Source organism: Furipterus horrens, unplaced genomic scaffold (assembly GCF_987537825.1).
Source record: "Furipterus horrens unplaced genomic scaffold, mFurHor1.1.pri manual_scaffold_8, whole genome shotgun sequence".
Taxonomy (NCBI): domain Eukaryota; kingdom Metazoa; phylum Chordata; class Mammalia; order Chiroptera; family Furipteridae; genus Furipterus; species Furipterus horrens.
The window spans coordinates 91,135,504-91,157,036 of NW_028327178.1; the positions used below are offsets into that span (position 1 = coordinate 91,135,504).

Genomic DNA, 21,533 nt, shown 5'->3' on the forward strand with positions numbered 1-21,533 from the left:
GAAAAACAGACCTCTCCTCAAGACATTGAGTGCCATGTGTGGGAACATTACCCCATAAATACAGTGTAGAATACCTACAATGTGAATGGCATGCTCCCACAAGAGCTAGATCTTGCGTGTATATCCAATACAAACATACTGGCCGTGCTGTGGTTTGTTTGTGGTCTGTTGGGAATGTGGTATCTGATGAAGCCCTCCTTTGCAGAGAGTGGCCACCAAGATGCTGACCTTCTGGGCCCTGGCCATCACACTGGCTGTCCAGGCAGAAGCACTTGACCTGCCCACTCCTCCTTCAGTGTTGCCAAATCTTCCTGACGGAAGACACCTTCTACAATCTGGACAGATCCTCAGCTATCCCCCAACTCCAAAAGGTTTTCCATCCATGAAACATCTATCTGGGACTCCAAAACCTAGCTGTCTCCCAGTGGCCGAGTACTTCATGTCTAGCCGCAAACTCGATGAATGTAAGTAAGAACGGTTCCATCTATACACTTCGAATTTTCCACACCCCTGATACACAACCCCTGTTTCTAAGCTCAATGGCTACTTATACCATTTGAACAAGTTATTCTCAAAGAGGGGGTGGTATCAGAATCACCTTGGAAGCTTGTTAATAAAACACTTGCCAGGGCCCCATTCCCGGACCTTCTGTTGTAGCAGTAGCACAGTAGTACCAGCTTTCTAATAAGATCAAGATGATGTAGAGGCTGCATGTCCACGATCCACATATTGGGTAGGACATGTCAAAGCAAGCCTGGAGAAGGAAGCTCTTAGATCCAGCAAATTCCTGTTGCCTGCCTTTTATATGACTCTGATCATCTGGACACTATGCCAAAAAGTCTCATGCTTCTCAATGCTGGGCCCCGGAGCTCAGTCCAGACACCCATCGCCAGGCTATCCTTGGGGTGGGCAGAACAGGGATTGCTATGTCCAGAAGGCATCATGTACAGTGCCTATGGGCCCACAGTTCATTGGTGCTGGCTCTCCAGCTGGGAGGGTCCCTCTGGCTGAACCAACGGGGCAGCTAACAGTAAGAACCTGTCTCTTTACCATTTTCAGACCTGAACAGCACCCTGCCCCCACAGATTGAGAAGATGCTCATGTGTGAGGAGGTGGATCTGGCCGGCGTGCTTGGGACAGTGTTAGACGCAGTGTCCAACTTGGACCTGATGTCTCTGTTAGACATCACTTCCTGCCTCGATATCCTCGGAGGTGCTGGCCTTGGTGGTCTCCTGGGCAAGGGGAGCAACAGCAAGTCCCCAAAGCTCCCATTGCCAGCGCTCTCAAAAGCCACTGATGCTGTCAGTAACCTGATACCCTTGGCCCAAGGGGCCCTGGGAAGCCTCCTACCCAATGGTGCAGAGGGGAATTCCGCTAAGAAAGCTGACTCTTCTCTTCTCTCCAATCTCCCCCTGCCTCTGAGTGGTGTGCTCAACAAAGTCAGCGAGCCCCTGTCTGGTGTGCTCAACAAGGTCAGCGAGCCTCTGGCTGGTGTGCTCAACAAGGTCGGCGAGCTCAAAGAATCCACCGAGGGCATACTGAAGAGTGTGCTGCCGGGTGGCATCGGTGATGCACTCTCGGGTGTGCTTGGAAATATTAATGTGAACGATCTCTTGATAGGGTAAGTGCTTCTTTGATCCTAAGGTATGGCACAAGAGAAAGCTGATGTTTGGGGACACTGAAGTTCACCTCCAATAATCCCACGGAAAGAGACAACCATGCTTGCACAAATCCATACTCCAGCTATGCTAAAACTCCGCCCTTTGGAGGGGGAATATGAACAAGACTTCTTGAGCTTAAAGAACTGCGCAGGTAGCAGGACTGGGGAGTCCAGGGGATGGATGGGTTGGAAGGCTGTTAACTGGCTGTTACAAAAAAATTGCTCCTGCAGCTCTGGCTGAATCCTTGAGCCAGGACTGACCCTGGATGCCGTCACTTTGCAGATTAGAGGTTCAAAAAGCAACTGTGGAGAACATGATGTCAACGATGACAGGCGATGGGATCCTCATGCAAGCCACGATTACTGCCTTCATCGGTGGAAAAGGGTGAGCCTGTCTCCCAGTCAGTCGACTAGGTAGGCCCAGATCATGCCCTTGAAATCCAGTGTCCAAGGGCCAAGCAGAGACAGCACAGACGAAGGCAGGATGTCTGAGGTTGGGGTAAATTAGGCACCAGGCACAGCTGTCCCTCTCCTCAGCCCAGAGGACCAAGGCAGGACAATGATCTCTTAAGCTCCACCTTCAAAGAGTGCTAGCGAAGCCAAAAATCCACGTTTCCTTATGAAATATGAGCATTGATACAGATCGCTAAGGAGAGAGAAACCACACAGAGTGCATCTCGTACTGATGACACTGGTATTACAGGAACTGTACCTTCCAAATAATCTGCACTCTCTAAGGAGAATCAGCCCTGTTACAAACACTGTCCTAGGCAGCTGGAAGACAAAGAGATGTTGAGTAGCACTCAGGAAGGTACCAGTTTAAAGATACCTGCATGCACACGTTCATTCATCCACCTAACAGGTAGTTAATAACACTACTCTGTACCAGAGGCCATGCTGGGCACAGAGGGACAACTAAAAGCAGTCCCTGTCAGTGAGAATTAACACTGTAGGCCCAGGGCACACAGGAAGACAGGAGTGGGGCAGGAATCTACACTGGAAAGAAGACTTCTTGGATGAACACACACAGCACTGGTATCTCTCACTGACCCAGCTCCAACCAGGCACTTAACCAACACACTCTCAACTTCCTGAAACCTCTTGACCACCTCATCAGAAAAGTAGTCCTGTCTCAAGATCAGGGAACCAGTTGAGACCAACAAACCTGTTATAAACCTTGCTCAAAGTCACACAGCTGAAATATGGTAATGAAAGCACTTATTTGTAAATATTTTTTTTATTTATTTTTAGAGAGAGGCAAAGGGAGGAAGAAAGAGAGGGAAAGAAACATCAATGTGTACTTGCCTCTTGCACGCCCTCAGCTGGGGACTTGGCCCGCAACCCAAGCACGTGCCATGACTGGGAATTGAACCTGTGACCCTTTGGTTCACAGGCTGGTGCTCAATCCATTGAGCCACACCAGCCAGGACTGGTAGTGAAAGCATTTGAATCCAGGCCTTCTGCCTCCAGAGCCCATGTCTGTGAGCAATACAATTAGCAGAAGCAGGGAGAGCCATTCATCTTCTCCAGAACATCTGACGTTAATAAGACCAGGCTCTGGTAAATGGAGGGCCTTTCTTATGCTGTCACCCGCGCCACAGACAGCTGGGGGCTGGGCACAAATGTGAAACTGTAATGGGCATCTAGATACAGGGCAGCCTGGTGCCTCCAGCAAAAGTAGACTTCCTGAAGTTTGTTCAAGAGAGGGATTTTTCAGCGTTTAATGGAATGCCTGCAATGAACCAGACTCTGAGTCCTGTGTACAGGGAACTATCATGCTCACTGGGAAGCATCAATCTTCCCCTCTGTCCAATAACCTGGTCACTCATCAGGCTGACTCCCAAAATGCCTATCTCTTTGGCTGAGCAATATTTTGCAGTCAGCTCTGGTTTCACCTGTATCTTGCTGTCCACAGCCTAATAGGACCTGTAATCAGCCTTCTGGGATTTCAAGTGAACGGGGATGTGACTCTGAAAATTGGTATGTCCATAAACAACACCCAATGTGTCAACCTCCAAGTCCAGGACAAGGACATCAAGGTCAACAAAGTGTACCTTCAGTTGGTGAAGACGTACGTGAGACCATTTTTCTTCTTTTCTGGATCAATGGGGCTCTGTACCAGAATGATCCCACTTGGTACACGGGGGTGGGGGGGGTACCCTCATAGATTAGCTCAGCCAACCCAGTGGTTTCGATGATCAATAAACAGAGGCTCAGAGAGGGGTTTCTGCTTGGGGACAGCCTTCCCTCACTCCGCCTGCATTATACCTACTAAGCACACTTCTATTTTGTTCCAGTTCTTTTTGCATAAGCAATGCATTCGCCTAGATCAAAATTTAAGATACCAAAAGCCGTAGAGTGAAGTTTCTCACCCACCCATGTACACCAGCTGGCTAATTATACTCCCTGGAAGCAACCAATAAATTTAGTCCCTCTTGTTGGCTTCCAGAGATATTATTTGCACAGGCAAAAAACATGTGTGTACATACACAACACAGAAACAGGCAGATATTAAATAATTTCTGCACTGCAATTGTTTCACATTTAAGAAATTGCTTACAATATGTTGCATCAGTAAATAGCTTGTTACGTTAAATCTACCTACAACTCCATTATGAAGATGCACTATAATTCACTTAACCAGTCCCTTAACAAAGAATAGTTGTTTTTTCCAGTTATTAGCTTGTACCGTACTCCCATATGTAAGGTCCCACACAAGTGTGCTCTCCAAAGTGCACAGTAACTGAAGGATCAATTCCTCCATGTGGAATGCTGGTCAGATGTCTGGCTTTGGTGATTTTCCCAGGTATCCTTGCATCTTCCTTCATGACTAAAACTGAAGGTGAAAGGGCTCAGGGGATTGCCAAATTTAAGCAGCAGGACATCATTGCAACTGTATCATCAATGGATGGGTTATCACCAATGTTTGGGGAAAATCCAGAAATGCAAAATCATACAGCTCTCTACCTGTATCTTTCCCAGGGTCACAGATATTTTGCCTGTCCCTGTCCCTCTGCCCTTGGATGACATCATTTCTCAACTGCTGACAGTTAACATCAGAGAGAATGTAAGTCATAGGAAAGGGGAGGGTGACATTGCAAAAGTCTATGTCATTGCAGGGAAGACAGGAAGAAGCCCTGTCCTCAGATATGGCCTGAGTCTGGGAGAGTTGTGGGAAGGACACAACTGCCTTCAGGAGTCCAGAGGGAGGGGATGCGACATCCCCTCTGGCCTAAAAGGTCCCAGCAGTAGGATATGACAGTGCCTCAGGCTGCGGGGGGTGGGGGAAGGAGAGAACGAGTTCTGCCAATAAGAAGACCAGGAAATAGAAGAGGGAAGAGGGAAGGATACAGGGGAGGAGAAGAGGAGGTGGGGTGAGGAAATAGGTGGGTCTGCTGCACTTCCTCTGAAAATCTAACTGGTGGTTAATTCACAGTTGAAAGAAGCAAAATCATGTGAAATTGATCTCAGTGACTTCACTGAATGCAAGAACTGTGAGTACAAACACCCAACCTCCCTGGGGCTGCCCAGGTCAATGCAGGGAGATGGCCAAGCTTTGCCCTAGGACACCCACTGGGTGACAGACAGAAGAGGACGGGGCTGTGAGCTGCAGGCACCCAACAAACTCCTCGGCACACTGAGGGAAGAGAATGTGGCAGCTTGCCTGCTTCTCCAAATTACTGTGACTCATTATCCAGGGCATAACAGGACCAAAAAACCCTGGTAGCTCCCCAGGCCCAGATGGTTTTTAAATTGCACATATGCATGGAGCCTGAGCAAGGAGCAGTCCCAGCGCCTCACACCAGGGAGGCTGAGAGGCAGCTGAGAGGCAGAAATTCCTTCCATGTGCCCACACATATCAAGTGTACGGGGTGATAGGACTTGGTTAGATGGCTGCCATCAATACAGCCAAAGCAGGAAACTGGTGAAATTGCCAAGTTGCTGAGTAAACAAAACATGGGGCCCGGGCAAAAAACCCTTGTCCTACCCCTGGCAGTTGTGGCACATCGGGGACAGGTCCAAGTCCTTGGATCACCCTCCTTCCTGCAGATTCTTCCTTAGACTCATAAGAAGCAGCCAGTGTGGCACCAGGTTTCTGCCTGGGATTGAGGGAAACAGAGGTATCACACTGGTTCCCCATCTGGAGGGCAAAGCCAGGCAGAGAACCCAGGGAACAACACCCATTTGGGGTCTGTTGGGTCCCCCCATGCTCTCTCTTTCCTCTCTCCTGCAGCTACTGGCTTGTTCAAGTACTACGTTAAAAGTCTCCAGACAACTGCACAAGGTCTTTCAATCCTTTACTGTGTAAGTGCTCTTTGTTCTTAGGATAAATTTTGCAGGAAAACTGGAAACATCCTTGAATTCAAAATATACTCCAATGACATGACAAACCAGCCTTCATCTCCTTTCTGACCCCAGACCTTTACCATGGGGTGCATCTCCCAGGCTTCCAACACAACACCTGAGCATCTGACATGGGGTCAGCCATGTTTTCCCTCCCATTTAAGTTCAATGTACAATTCCCGGGAGGCATTCCAACAATTGTAACCATTTCTTTACCAATAGGATGTGGCAAACACAGGTCTATATACTCAAGGGAAAATACACAAGAAAACAAAAAGGGCCAATTCACCCCAACCACCCATCTTGACTACAAGGAGGATTGAAGAAAGGCAAGGTTTTTTGACCAGCTTAACTGCACTTCTGAGAATCCCTCTTTACAAACATCCTAAGCGCACATATATTTATGGAGAAAGAAATACAAATATTAACAATGACAAAAGGAGAAAAAATTAGAAAGGAACAAAAAGGTAATAATTGAGCCAAGTATGAGATCATTAGAAATGTTTCAAAAATTGTAATGATGTACAGAAATGCTTGTAAAGATACTCTTAATTTTTTTAAGTAAAATAAAAATGATATTAGGTGTGCCAACAAAAAAAAAAAAAAAAAGGAAAAATATCAGCTGTCAGCCAGGATCCCTTTTCCCATCTTCATACTTTTCTGAACTCTTCAAATTTCCTGCCATGTAGAGTTTGAATTTTATAAGCAGAGAGGAAAACGCATATGAAATGCAATTATTCAGTGGAGGCAGAATATCTATGAAAAGGTTTCATAGACAAGATGGGTCTTGAGTTTGACAAGGAGGTCCTTCCAGGTTGGGAGAACATGTGGGAAAAAAAAAAAAAAGGGTAAAAACTATGAGTTATGTACAAATGTATACACACACCCCTTATTTGAAGCAACAATTAAATGGGGGAATTCACCTGAAAAAATTAGAATTTGTGGCTTCTCTTGGAAACTCGGAGGTCCGGGGGCCTGGTCTGCACTGCATCAGGGCTAATCAGCTGGAGAACATCAGTGTTTCCTTCTTTACAAGGAGGTCCTTCTGCAGTCTCCATGTACCCTGAGGCTCCCCACAGTCCCTCAACAGAGGGGCTGGGGCGGTCCCCTGCTCTTTGTCTTCATGCTCACCTGCTGCAGTGCTCACAGGGGGCCACCTCACTCCTCCACATCTCAGCTGGGCCTCCAAAGGCACTGAAATTGATGTTAGTCTCACATGATGACATGATGATTTTCTGCTTCTCTCTCTCTAGGCCTTCTTCAATGGAAAAGTCCTCATGCCTAGAAGTCCCCTTCCTCCAGATCCTAAAAATGGCAACACTTCCATAACTCTATCTAGCACAATGCTCAGGGAACTCATCACTCTCAGTGCCAAGCAGAGCTCCATCAATGTAAGTGGCAGCCATGTGGCCCCTGGCACCACTCTCCTCTGTGCTTAAGCCTAGGCTATCAACCTCTAAGTGTGAGCAAGAAGAAATGGGTTCTGGGACATTCTTCCAGGGACAAATATCAGGAAATGGGATACGTATTTTCCCTATGATCATGTAAGTGGATCCATGTTTACGTCAGGGAAACCAGAGAGCAAGGGCACTGGAGAACAAATGTTTGCGCAGTGCCTTCTGTGTGTCAGGTACAATTATTTTTAGATAATTAATTATCTTAGATAGTTAATAATATTTCATCTTCACAACAGATCTCGGAAGTAGGGACTCTTATTCACATTTTGCAGACAACCAAAGTGAGAGAAGTAACTCGCCCGTAGTCACAGCAGTAGCAAGAGAAGGGGTTTACCTCCATGTGAGGTATTCACGTGCTCCCATTGGTAGAAGGAATAGTGGTGGTCAGTAGTTATAACAAAATAATAATCACTGAGTACTTTCTATGTGCCAGGCTCTGTTTCAAGCAATCTAAAACATATCCTTAACCAAGTCTCCCAAAATAATCAAGAGTTGTCTGCCACTAGACCATAGAAAGAAATGGGCTTTAAATTGAATGAGAAGTAATAGAAAAGTAAAATTTTATGTATTATATGTACCATTGTCCTTCCAAGAAAGAAAATGAAATAAATGGCAAGGTCCAGAATTAGACTCTATCGTCGTCGTCGTCGTCGTCGGCAGCCGTCCGTCTCGAGAGACGATGGCGTAGCTTCTTGAGAGTCTATCTGCACCGCCGAGAATGGCTGTGCAGTCCGATTCGGGAGTGACAATCCCTGCCGCACTTGGTACAGGTGAAGGCAGATGGCTGTTGTTGCTGCTGCTGACGCTGCTTCCGCCTCGATCTTTTCTGGGCCGCCTCCTCGTTGCGCGCAGCCTCCGCGCGTGACGTACCTTGCCTGACCGCGAGCCTCCAGGCTAGGCGGTCGTCTGCTTGTTATTTCAGCCATGCCAACACCCAGCTAGGTGACCAACTCATACTACAGGATCAATAAATATTTGAATAAATGAATTGAATGATGCACCCTTGTTTCATAATGCAACTTTCTGCAGTCCTTCTTCCTCTCCTCTCCATACTCTAAATGATGACTTCTTTACAACAGATGAATAACCTGAACACATACATCACCAAAATACTCTACTTCAGCCTGCCAGACAACAAAATCCAAGCCACTTACTGGGTTGATGTGAATAAGGATGGTGAGAGCTTTGCCAAAGGGCTAACGGTGAGTGCTGAGTAGTAACAAATCAGGATTCAGTTGTGAAGAGAAACCAAAAGAAGCAGAGGTTACATGGAAAAAAGGTCATTCGATAAGGGGAGTTATTACCATAATCCTGAGGGCCAAGTGCCTGCATGACCCTAAGACAAGGGAGATCAATCAGACTTGTGGGCTCAGCTGCCAGGGCAGAATAAACAGGTTGTCTCCTGTGATGAGGTAGTCTCTGCACTAGTTCTGACCTCTGACCGTGTTGGTCATATCACAATGTGACATGTTTGCTGAGTAGCCTGGTCAAGGTATTATTTTTAATTTGTTTGTTTTATATGAATGCAGAAGATACTCGTCTCCTATGAGGGCAAGCTTTTAAAAGGAAAATTGATAACAGACATCAAGATTATAAGGTACTGTCTATAACTACAAACTCCTCTTGACACTTGTCAGTTATACTACAATATCAAGAACCCTATTCAAATCACATGAGAAGAATAATGGACAAGGCCATTGGGAAATAGTTGGATAATTACAGGGAACTCAGAACAAAGTTTTAATTATATGCTGTATTCACCTTAAATTTGCTCTTTGTGTAGTTGATAATTTATAAGTGATTTTACTAAGTAACCGAGCTAATACTTAAACTCTGTTTTAGAATGTTAATATTTTTTATTTGAAAATAATTTTTCCTTGTACTTTGTTTCCTGACAGCTTTAAACACAGCACGAACCCTCCTGAGGCTGTAAGTTGATTAGATTTTCAAAATACTTATCTATGATGTGTGAGAAATTATTTTAAACCCAGACTCTTAGTGACACAGGGACTCTGAAAAGGAAAAGATCACACAGACTAGGTCACAGATGCAATGTGGAGTAGGACTGCGAGCTCCAAACATGGGCCCTCTCAGGGGAACGCATAAAATTGGTTCCCCAAGTCCACTGCTGCAGTGTCACATGCAGTCAGTCACCTGAAAGAAAACCTGAAATCCGTGCTTATTTAGCGTGATGGGTCATTCTGATACACCAGGAAGTCTTGGGGCCCACAGAAAGAACAAAAAAAATGATCTAGATTCTAACTTTGCCTCGGCTCATGGGACTTGCTCAAAAACATACTGAGCCTCCCATGACCTCACCTTTTCCATGAGAGGTTTTCAATACATGTCCTATGGAACAAGCACATGGATTACCAGAGGAGAGCCTGGAGGGTAGGGAAGTGGGAAGAGTGCGTGTAACATCCGGTGTCTAGGCTCCAGGCACAAGGATGGCAGCTCATGAAAGATTCACCAATCGACCGCACATTTAACAGATTTGACCTTGCACGTGTTCATACCATCATCAAACAAGCATTTAGTGAGCAACACTGTAAGTCCGGCTCTAAAACTGCAACTTCCTGACTCCCGGAGTGACCCTCTGGTTGAAGTGGAAAGACAGAGACAGACTGAAGGAATAAACAACCCAAATCATTAAGTGACTGGTCACCACACATTGGGTGGAAGCACACAGTGGGCACCCAGAGGCGAACAACCTTATGACTATGTGTGAACTGTGTCCTATATGTCAGCCCTGACATAATGAGGAGTCCATCAATAGGCAAACTCTGGGAGTCATTGCAAGCCCAGAGTTCCTTCATCTCATCTTTACCGGGGAGGTATGTGATATGCCAGGCTCTGTGCAGTGATAGGAAAATAAAAGGCATGGTTCCTGATCTCAAGTAACTACCTACCTGACAGGGACACAGACATTTATGCAAATAGTTGTCCACTGAGCATGAAGAAGACAGAGTGGAGGAGAACCAACGTGGAGGCAGATAGTGGGTTCACTAAAAAAATGGTGCCTGCACTCAGCCTTGAAGTGTTTACCACAGACCAAAAGTGTGTAGCAGGTAAAGGAAACAGAATGTACAAAGGGTAGGCAGCATGTACAAAGGGTAGGCAGCATGGAATCATAGGCCAGATGAGGAGGGGGATGCAAAGGAAGGAAAGAACATAGAGCACCAGCAGGGAGGACCGATCAGGGAGGGATTTGGAAAGGACATGGAAGAGGAGGCATTCAGCAGCAACCCAGCCTCCCCAATACTGGATTCAGCATTTGTCCTGAGGGCACACAGCTGCACAGCTGTGCCTAGAGTAGTGTCTGGAACATAACAAGAACCCAATAAACATTTGTCGGGGGCTACCTAAGAGTCTTCAAAAATCCCAAAGAATTTAGAAGCCTGAGAGATAGATTGAGACCCACCTCCCTACATAGCCTTGTCCAGTAAGATACTTCTACCACTAGAAAAAAAAAAACAAAACAAAAAACCACATGTACAGAGGAACCCAAGACTGCTTTCCCTGATGTGAAGACTAGCTGGGGGACTAGCAGACTTACTGATAAAAATGTTCTTCCTCTCTCTTCCAGATGGATGAGGTAAAAGATGTGATGTCTACACTTATGAAGAAATTTGTATCTACCATTACTGGTATGTGAAATTAACATGAACACCTAGAAGAGTTAGTGTCACAAGTAATGTACAAGGGTATGAAGCCATACCACAGAATGTGACATGGCCATGAACACAGTATCATTTCATCACCATCTGGATTGAAAAGTACTTCTCTGTTTTCAGATAGAGGCTTCAGCATCTTCAGATGGCAAAACATAAAAACCAAATCAAAATGTCTCTTCTACAGGTTCAAATGAAATCCAGCCCGCTAGGTATCTTCAGAACAACAGCATCATGCCACTTAGAGGACAGATGGACCTGGGTCTCTAGTCACACAGATACTAGGGTTTGGGATATTACAGAGTCTGAAGTCATAACCCTTCTGACCATTCAGAGATGATAGTGCAAAATGCCACCTGTACATATTTATGATGCACTCTAAAAGGGATCAATATAGTACAAATGGCACCAAAACTGCAGAGCCGAATTCTCCTAGTTTCTTGTGATAGTGAGGGCAGACACACCAACATATCTCTTAGTATCAATTCTTTCTGCGTAGAATGATCAGCAGGTTTCCAGTTAGTTCTAGGGACTCTTCTGATCCTGGTGAACTAACTGACTTATTCACAAAAGGCTGAGAGAGACAATGTCTTAACTCAAATCTCTCCATTGAATGGACAGGGGGTGATTTTTCCTAGAGCTATACACTGCCCAGAGATCCTTCAGTTGACTGTGGATGAAGTAACTCAGCCCTGTCATTACTTTTTTCAACTCATATCATAAGATGCTCCTTCTTTATTTCAGAATTTTCCAATCTATGGAGTACTCCACCAGAAATAACCTCAAATCCTCTAACCAATGCCAAGGTTGAACTACTTAAATCGGTAAGCAAAAAAGAACTACAAATATTTTCCCCTTGCACTAAAGCCCACTTCACACTTCCATCTTCGAAGGATTAAACTGGGCCAGCGGCCCTGGTATCACAGGTTGCTCCAAGCTGCCTTAACAGCTCCATCCCATCTCCCAACTCTTCCCTAGGCAGATTTACCACCGACTGCCCCTTTATTCACCATACAAGTCCTAACACTGTGACACTCTTGGTCTTAAAATCAAATAACCTGTCTACTGTCCCCATGAGAACTCATAATTAAGTGAATATGCCTCAATCATCCCTTTGGAAACATGCCCACTACATATGCCTGACTCTTCTCAACTGTCACCTTGTGTCTGCTGAGGCCTCTCAAGCTCGGCCACTCTGACGTATGAGAAAATATCCCCCTTCTTCCCATCTATCTACCCTATACCCAAAGGGAATTTGAAGGAGAACTTGCTTCCTTTTAAAAAAAAAAGTTAAAAGAATGGAATTTTTATTTGAACTTCACATCAGGAAAATGATGAAGATGGAACTAGGAAAGGTATATGAGGGAGTGAAGAAGTTTAAAATCTATCACTCTTAGAGGCTCCATTCTTAATAAACATGCTTAATGAGTATGATATCTGACAAAAAAATATCAACTTCTCTCATGTTGGCTCAAACCTCAGAAGTTGTATAGTCCCATTTTTACTTAACCCCAAAATCCCATACCAGTGGCTAAATCAATTACTAGAGTGGAGAGTGTGATAACACCAGCCTCTCAGTGCTGGTTTCCTACCTCCTGCTCTCCCTTACACTCCACAACCCTGAGGGGCCTTGGATTCATCACTTAGACTTTCTAAATCAGCCTTGAGGCAAGGAATTGGATGAGATAAGTGCCAACCATATTTCAGCTACAAGTGACAGGACGTGCAACACAGTCTACTTTAAGCAACAGCAACAATAAAGCCATAATTACTGAACATCCAGATATGGTGTTAGCCTCACAGTGGCTTGATTCCGGGCCCAAACGATGACACCAGACTCCATCTCTTGGCTCTCCCACTTCTGGATAGGCTCTGTTTTGGTTCCACATGGAGGTCTCCCACCTACCAGGAACTTCGCCATCCAGTTCTTTCTGGAATAGCTCACATGACAATCACCCAGAAATAACATCTGGGCTCCCCAGGCTGACGTGTTCCCTGCCTACAGCAGGAAGTGTGCTGGCTGGTGCAGCCTGTGCCTGCAGCCAGCCTATAAATTAAGAATACAATTAGTTACCAGTATGTCTTATCTCCCCACAGAGAGACCTTCAGGCAACAAACTAAACCCAGCACACGTGATGACAGAGAACTTTCGAGAATGAGAGTACTCTGAAACTTCTCTGAAGAAATATTGAGCCAAAGATATCCTTGTGATCAAGAAACCAAGTTGAATAGTAATCTGATCATGTCAACTATCCTTAGAAATGTCACGAATGTTGCCTTGAATTAACAAGTGCAAGAAAATGAAGAATAGGGATTTTTGGCATTTTGTAATAATCTTTTTAACAATTATCCTGTTTTCAAGCAGAAAATGACTCATGTGTCTTCAATTTCTACAAAACAGGGGTTTTATAGTATGTACATGACTAATAAAAGCACTACTTACTAGGGACATAAAAATTAATAATATGAATGATGAGGCAACAAAACCCAGGATTAAGTAATCCAGTGTACTAGGGGACAATCATGACCATGAGTAAGACTTCTGTTCCCACATTCTGCCCTCCCCTCTCCAACTCCAAATGCTTTCTTTTGCCCACCGGCCCAACATCAAAATCACACAGGGGCTAGAATCCAACCTCCCCATCATCACATGTTACACATTGAAAGGCACAGGCCAAGTGCTAAAGATTGGTTAGGACAGAGCAAGTAACGGCCTGGGGATACCATAAAAACTGTGCCCAGTGTCTTGACATACTCAGTGAACGAAGCCATACAGAAAACATCACATATTGTACATTTCAGTTTATATGAAATAGTCAGAAGAGCTAAAGGTATATACAAACAGAATGCAGAGTTGTGGTTGCCAGAAGGACAGGGAGTACGTAAGAGGGAATAACTGCTTAATAGCTATGTGCTTTTATTTTGGGAGTTATGGCAATGTTTTGGAACTAGATAGAGATGGTGATTTCACAACATTCTGAATGTACCAAATGCCACTAAATTGTTCCCTTGACAATGGTTAATTTTATGTTATGTGAATTTCACCTCCATTTCAAAACAAACACCTTCCAACCCAAATTAGCAAAATGTATACCAAGCACCAAGATGTTGGTTTCTGATACCATTCTTCATAAAAGTACTCGGGACTCCTTAGGGAAAATGCTAATTCTAAGACTGGAAAGAATATAGAAAAGATGGTCCTAAGCATCTTATAGCTACTGAAAGTAATGGCTCTGAGGTTGCTGGGGTTCCAGGAGGTAACAAAGCCAGCTTTAAATGTTAAAAAGAAATAAAGTTTGCTCCCTGATAGTTCCTCTATCACCTGGCCCCTAGAGAATATTCTGGATTCAACATTCAGTGTCTCAGAGAAGGGAGGTTCCTCAGAAAATAGATAAAGAGCCTGAGTTTCACAAGTTCAGACCCTGAGAGGATGGGGTGTAGAAAGACACAGAGAAAATCTACACATGCAGAAAGGTTTCCTGGTCGAGAGAGAGGAAGAAGGCAGGGAAGAGAAGTGTAAGGTTCCTAAGTAAAGAAGGGATTGTGAAACCCAGAGATATTGGGGAGGCCTTCAATACAAAGAAAAGGGGCCAAGGGAAGCAGCCATACCACCCAAGAGGAAAGCGGGGTCCATGTGGGTGACTGTGAGACAGCCGCACCTCTGAGCTCCATGGCCTTAAAGGTGTGGCAGGCAGCAGAGGAATTTTCATGTGCCCAACAGCACTGGCATCTAAGGAGACAGCCAGAAGCCCTCCCTCGCCATCAACGTCCAGTCCCATGTAGCCTGGGCAGGGCAGGGCAGGGAGCAGAGAAAAGCAGGAACTAGAGGCCTTGGCAGTCAGATGAGAACAACACCGTAACCCCCAAGAACGAAGAGATGGCAAAGCACAGAGATAATCCTCTTACTCGGGGCACCAGCCAAAGTTAGGCCTGGACCCAGGAGAAAAACGATGAAAAGAAACTTGAGATTGTGATAAAATCCCCACCACGGACAGGATAGAGGCTCATTACTGGGAATGAACTAGGGTCCAGCTCCCTCAGTAACCCCAGCTGGCCTCTGGAAACAGAAGGAGTTGTGAGGGAGGCCCCACTGGACGCCAGTTCTCCACCATGCAGCACAAACCATGCAGGGGCCCTCAGATTCTGCTGCTGAGTCCCCGTCCTGTAGTAAAAGGTTGAAGCCAAAAGCACACCATGCTGTGAGTTTATTACTTGACTCCAAGCATTTTTTTTCAAATACGAATCATTAAGCCCAGCTTTGAAGAAAAAAATCTCCCCAAATGGCAGCGCCCACAAGGTCTCTGAGCTAGGACAGCACCGCACTTTGGCCTTGCAAAATCTTCCAGCCCTTAGTGTGTATATAAGACACACCTAAGATAAGCTGGAGGCTGAGAGACACTTCCCCAGGGGAGAGTTGAATCCTCCTACCCCAAGCCCAGAATTTCCTGTCCTGTGTGTGAGCATAGTGCCTGACGCATGGCAGATACTGAGTACAAAATGATGGAATGCAGTCTTTCTCAGGACCTTGAGAAAAGCTGGGTGGACCTCAGTTTACTCCTCAGATGTATCCAGGCATAGGAGAGCCTCTCCTCCAGCCATGGGAGCACCTCACTCCCCTCCCATGACATTAATAGGTGCATCTCACTCTACAGTCTGCAGGCACTCACATCCGTTATCCCATTAGATAATCAGGGTAACATTCAGTGGTACCTGACAGAGTGTGCAATGACCCCCATTACGAGGCCAGGTAGCCCACACTGCTTCTGATGCTGAAAGTCAGGATACTGGCTCCAAAGACCACCCTCCTCTTCCCTCCACTCCATATGGCCTCTCCGGGCTTCCACCCCCACCCCCACCCCCAGGTTTCTAAGCTCAGCTAGAGGGCAAACAGCCCAAATCACCTTTCTCACTCACCTGCTCTGGTGGCCTAAAGTCTTCCTCACTGGCATCACTCCTGGAGGTCTGCCTAAGGAAATATACCTGTTAAGAAGTGGTTTTCAGAATTTTCAAGGCCAATGATCCACTTCTTCAAATAAAAGCTCAGAAACAAACCTGATATTAAAACAGATGAGAAGAGAGTGGCTCTGGTTAGGAGGCTGGGGCTACAGTTCTGCTCTGTCTAGACCCAGCTTCTAACCCCCTGAGCGAGCACCTCTAAGGAACTTCTGTCTCCATGAACTTCAGGCACTGAGTTCTCCAGGACAGAAGCCCCAGTGTGTTGAGCCGTCAAGAACCAAGGAGCAGAGTCCTGAGGGAAGTAAACACAGGACAAATGCATTTTTGACAGCAGGAATAATAACCAAAAAAAAAGGGGGGGTATTCATTGGAAGAAAAAGAGGGGCACAGAAGGGAGAACACAGAAGGCTCTCACCCTTCCACAACCATGACAAGGTACCACCATCCCCCAGCTCGTGGCCCAGGCCAAACACACAAAGTCTGATTCTTCCACACCTGGTCCGATACCTCAAATCCACAAGCAAGCCTCTCTGCTTCCACTCTGTCCCTCCAGTCTAGACTCCATATAGCAGCCAGAATGGGCTTTTCAAAACATAAACTGAATCACCACTTCTTTGGTTAATAGCTTCCCATCCCACTCAGAAGAAAATCCACAATCTTCACCACAGCCCACAAGACTCTACCTTGACCTGGCCCTGGGCAGGGGCCTCCAGTCTCCTCTCCCTCCCCACCCCCACCCCACCAGCCCTCTCTCTCTGCCCTCCCCACTCTGTCACACTGGCATGCTGAGTTGCTCAAATAAACCGCAGTTCTTCCCTACGGCAGGCAGCAGGCATACACAAGCCTTCCCCTCTCCCGCTTCCCCTGACCCTGTGTGGGTAGTTTCCTCTTAAACTTTAAGTAAACTTAGAAATCGCCTCATCTAAGAAGTCCTCCACTACTCCAATAATAACTCTTCAAAATACTTAACACAACTTATTATTTTATTGAAGAGATAGTTTATGAGAGGTAGAGCGCTGAGTTGGAGTTGCACCTGGAAGGCCTGCCAAGCGAGAGTGCTCAAATTCTTTTATTCTTTCTTCCAGTACAGGCCAAGAACTAGGGGTGTGAAAGCAGCAGGGGAAACCGGAACAACACAAATGAGAGATGATGCAGAATGTGGGTAATGAGTAGAGTGTGGTCCATCAGGAAGATTTTTAGAGAAGTCATCCTTGAACAGCACTGTAGTATCTTAATTCTCTGTCCTGGAATTGGCCGGGAGGATAAGAGGAAGTCTTCCCAGAGAGGCTGTTCTCACATTTTTTGGTCTCAGGACTCCTCTACGCTGCTATATGTTATTGAAAACCTTAAAGAGCTTTTATTTATGTGTATTATATTTTCCCATACTTAAGAAATGTCTGTATTGATTCACTAAAAAAGAGTAAACCCATTAAATGTTTGCTCAAATAATGTTTTTATTAGTAAAAGTATATTTCCACAAAAATTGTCCAAAAAGAGTAGTTTATATTGTCTTACATGTGAATCTCTTTACTGTGAGAGCTTAATAGCTGGATTCTCTTACCTGCTTCTGCATCCGATCGGTTGTGAAATGGGGTTGATTGATATAAGGATAGAAAGGAAATCTGGCTTTACAAATACTTAGTTGGGGAAGGGAGAAGCATTTTAATGGCCTCTTAGAGAATCATGGATCTCTTTCTTTGATAGGATACCTAAACTTGCAAGTGGTAGTCTTTAAAGGTTACTCAGATGTGGAAATTGAAACCATATCAATGAACTTTATGGTCAATTACATTAAAATCATTGGTATATCTTGCACTTTGAATGGATATTTTACTCATGCATGATAATTGTAAAATCATACATGAGTAAAACATTGGAAAACAAAGTAATTTACTGTTTCACTGAGTTATGCAGGTCTTCCAAAGGCAGGGTCTTAAATGTTGGGAAGCTGCCAAACTCAGTGGCAGATACAAATTCTAATTTTGAAAATTAGAATTTTAATTTTCACCTGAAAGTTTAAATTTTATCATTGGCAACAATTACTGTCTATTGTTTTCCTTGAAGGAACAGGCTTACTCCCTTCATTTTTAGGAAAATATCAGACAAATGTGCCATAGTTTGATGTCCCTTCAAGTAAAATGGTGCTTAGTTTGAAAAAAAAAAAAAGACAAAAAGTTGCTCAACATCTTATTTTATTAGGGAATTGCAAATTAAAATGAGATATTAGAGTGGTTGAAATACAAAGCACTGATTACAACAAACAGAGAAGGAAAACTCTGACTCCAAAAAACCTCCGCTGCCTTGCGGCATACCTCTTCAGGGGAAAGGCTAAGGGAGTAAACCCCAACAGAAAATCCGGAGCCGGAGTCCCTAAGGCGGTTTGACGTTGTAGTCAACACCGGCAACTCCTGCGGCGCACCTGAAGCCAAGCTGTATTGACTCCGTCTTTCCCTTGGATCCTTCAGCTGCGAAGAGAGGGGGGGTCTGCTGCATGGGCAACAGCAGACCCTCCATATCACCCTGCCCAGGCTCTGTAGCTTCATCGAGGCTCTGTGGCTTCAGCTTCACTGGAGAGTGCAGATGGACTCTTAAGAAGCTACACCATCGTCTCTCGAGACGGATGGCTGCCGACGAGTTTATGAGAGGGGACCCAAAAAAACATAATTATTTTCTGGAAGGCAGGCCCCTTGTAGTACTGGCTTCCCCGGCTAGGTGAGTGCTCTAGGAACCCATCTGTATCAGAGTACCAGCTGGCATTGTTGTGAGAGGCTGAGTTCAGCTTCAGTGAACTTTTTAAAAACTCTTTCAACACATTTGCCCATTTCATGATGGGTGATTTACGAGTGCACCTGCCCACGCTGCACTGACAGTTCAGCTGTTTTTGACCAAAGATAGCATGACCCTCATGGCCCACCCTCCCTATTCACCTGATCTCACCCTGAGTGACTTTTTTTTTGTTTCCCCAAATGAAAAAAGTCCTCAAAATGTTTTGTCGATATGGAAGAGGTGAAACAAAAAAAAGTCAGAAGCATTAAAAGGCATCAAAATCTACAGGTTCAAAAACTGTTTTGAGCAGTGGGAAAAACATCTCAATAAGTGTATTGCATCAAATGGAGAGTACATTGAAGGTGACTGAAGTTTAAACACGTAAGAATAAAGACACAATTTTTTATAAATAAATTCTGGGGTCTTTCTTAAGTTCCCCCTTGTACTCATCAGTGTCTGTCTCTCTGACTACAAGTCATGAAGAAAGAAACCATGGTCCATTGATTCATTCCTGGTGCCTGGCATATAGCAGGTGCTTAAAAAATATCTTAGGACTATGTGGATAGATGAATGGATAAGTAAATAGAAGGATGGATGGATGGGTGGATGGATGGATGGACAGACAAATGAGTGATGGATGGATGAACTTGTCACTGCTAATCTAGGCTCTACTCACATCTGAGAACACAACATTGCTGAAAACATGAGAAGAGGCGGGGACCAAGGACTTCAGATTTCCCCTTTACATAAAGATATATTTCAAGGACAAATAATTCTTATCAGTTTATTAGAGCAGAGAGTTATTTTAGGTAATGCCTTAAAACAAACAAAACCTAATTTGAGATGTTTGGCAAAGTCAAACTGCTCTCCTTTCCAGAGCAAATTTATAAATCAGCTATTTCACTAATTGACACTCACTTTCCCCTACAATAAATTCAAACGCTTGAGATTGGCAACAGCAAGCCATATTTCACACAAATCAAAAACCCTAAAAATATTTGTATTCTTAGAAATGATAAATTAACACTGCTGGGGAGTTAGTAAAAAAAAAAAAATCAGAGGTACAAAGATATAAGGGCAAGACCTGGTGCCACAGCATCAGTTATATGATGAAAATCTGGGAACAACTGAAATGACCAACAATACAGGGTTTTTATTTTATTTTTTTATTAATTTGTTTATTTATTTATTTTAGAAAGAGAAGAGAAGGAAGGGAAAGAGAAACATCAGTGTGAGAGAGAAACATATATTGGTTGCCTCTTGTACACACCCTGACTGGGGACCAAACCTGCAGCCTAGGCAAGTGCCCTGACTAGGAATCGATCCAGATTCTTAGTGAAAAGTACTCCACAGTTATTAAAATCATGTTTTCATAGAGATTTGGTGTTAAAAAATCAGGATACAAGATGATTTAGAATATAATTCCAGATGTGACTGTTACATAAAATAAATGAACTCAAAATGTTGGCTGTGATTGTTGAATCACAGATGTAAGATCATAAAAGATTTTCATTTTCTTCTTAATATCTTTTCCAAACTTTTTACGGTGAACATGGTTGGCTTTTACCATTACAGGGAAAATGTTCTTATTTATAAATAAATATGATCTGCCCTGACTAGTGTGGCTCAGTTGGTTGAGCATCATCCCACAAAGCGAAAGTTGCCAGTTTGATTGCAGGTCTGGGCATGGGCCTGGGTTGCAAGTTCTGTCCCAGCCCTCGGCCTAGGCGGATACAAAAAGCATCTGATCAATGTTTCTCTTCCTCTCATTCTCCCTCCCATCCCCTCTCCCTAAAAATAAATAAATAAAATCCAAATAAATAAATATGATCTAGCACCTACTTTGTGCCACTTGAGCAAAAACAAGACAAGAATGCTTCCTGCCTTCATGAGGTTTGTAAGAGAGATGACATGAAACAAATCAGCCAACCAAAGGACATATGACTACATATTCCAAGAAAGACCAAAAAGGAAAACTACAGGAATGTACTGAAATAAAGATTAGTGTAGGGGCAGCCTGATTTAGACGAGGTATGAGGGAAGACCTCTGGGAGGAGGTATTGAAGCTGAGACCTCCAGGATGAGTAAGTTAGGCAATATGTGAAGGAAGGGGTTCAAGCAATGAGAACAGAATGAAGAAAGGTCCTGAGGTAAATATATATATATATATATATATATATTTTTTTTTTTTTTTTTTTTTTTTTAACTAAAAGAAAGCCAGTACAGCTAAACAGATTAGCAAGAAGTGTGGGGGAATGAGGATACAGAGCAGTCAAACCACGCAGTGTCTCCACAGCCAGACCAAAAAATATTGTGTGCAATGGTGAATCATTGAAAAGTGTTAAGCAAGAGAGTGATATGATCTGAATTCTGTCATATATTTTTTTTATAGTTTATCCTCACCTGAGGACATTTCTTCATTGCTTTTAGAGAGAGAAAAGGAGAGAGAGAGAGAGAAACATCGATGTGAGACAGAAGTATCAATTAGTTGCCTTCTCAAACACAACCCAATCAAGGATCAACCCATAACCTGACTGGGAATTGAATCCGTAACCCTCTGGCCTACAGGACAACGCTACAACCAACTGAGCCACACTGGCCAGGGATGCCATACATTTTTAAGAGAAAAGAGATTGACCCAGAGCTACAAAGCACCAGACCCACATATAATTTTGGGCA

The 21,533-nt window shown here is 44.3% G+C and overlaps 1 protein-coding gene across 1 annotated transcript; it reads left to right on the forward strand.

Annotated features, from left to right (window-relative positions):
• The first annotated feature begins 214 nt into the window (after positions 1–214).
• On the forward strand, positions 215–6,126 carry LOC150003430 (vomeromodulin-like). Its single transcript, XM_090285043.1, has 9 exons — positions 215–464; positions 1,060–1,439; positions 1,506–1,621; positions 1,944–2,045; positions 3,576–3,731; positions 4,643–4,727; positions 5,097–5,154; positions 5,895–5,945; positions 6,107–6,126. Exons 1-9 carry the CDS (start codon positions 221–223, stop codon positions 6,124–6,126), a joined length of 1,212 nt encoding a protein of 403 aa, XP_090141169.1. The 5' UTR covers positions 215–220.
• Positions 6,127–21,533: the final 15,407 nt, after the last annotated feature.

Coding starts and splice junctions, on each gene's coding strand:
- LOC150003430 (XM_090285043.1), top strand. CDS start 221: ATGCTGACCTTCTGGGCCCTGGCCATCACACTGGCTGTCCAGGCAGAA. Junction 1,440..1,505: donor TGAGTGGTGTGCTCAACAAA/GTCAGCGAGCCC, acceptor GTGCTCAACAAG/GTCGGCGAGCTCAAAGAATC. Junction 4,728..5,096: donor CAGTTAACATCAGAGAGAAT/GTAAGTCATAGG, acceptor GTTAATTCACAG/TTGAAAGAAGCAAAATCATG.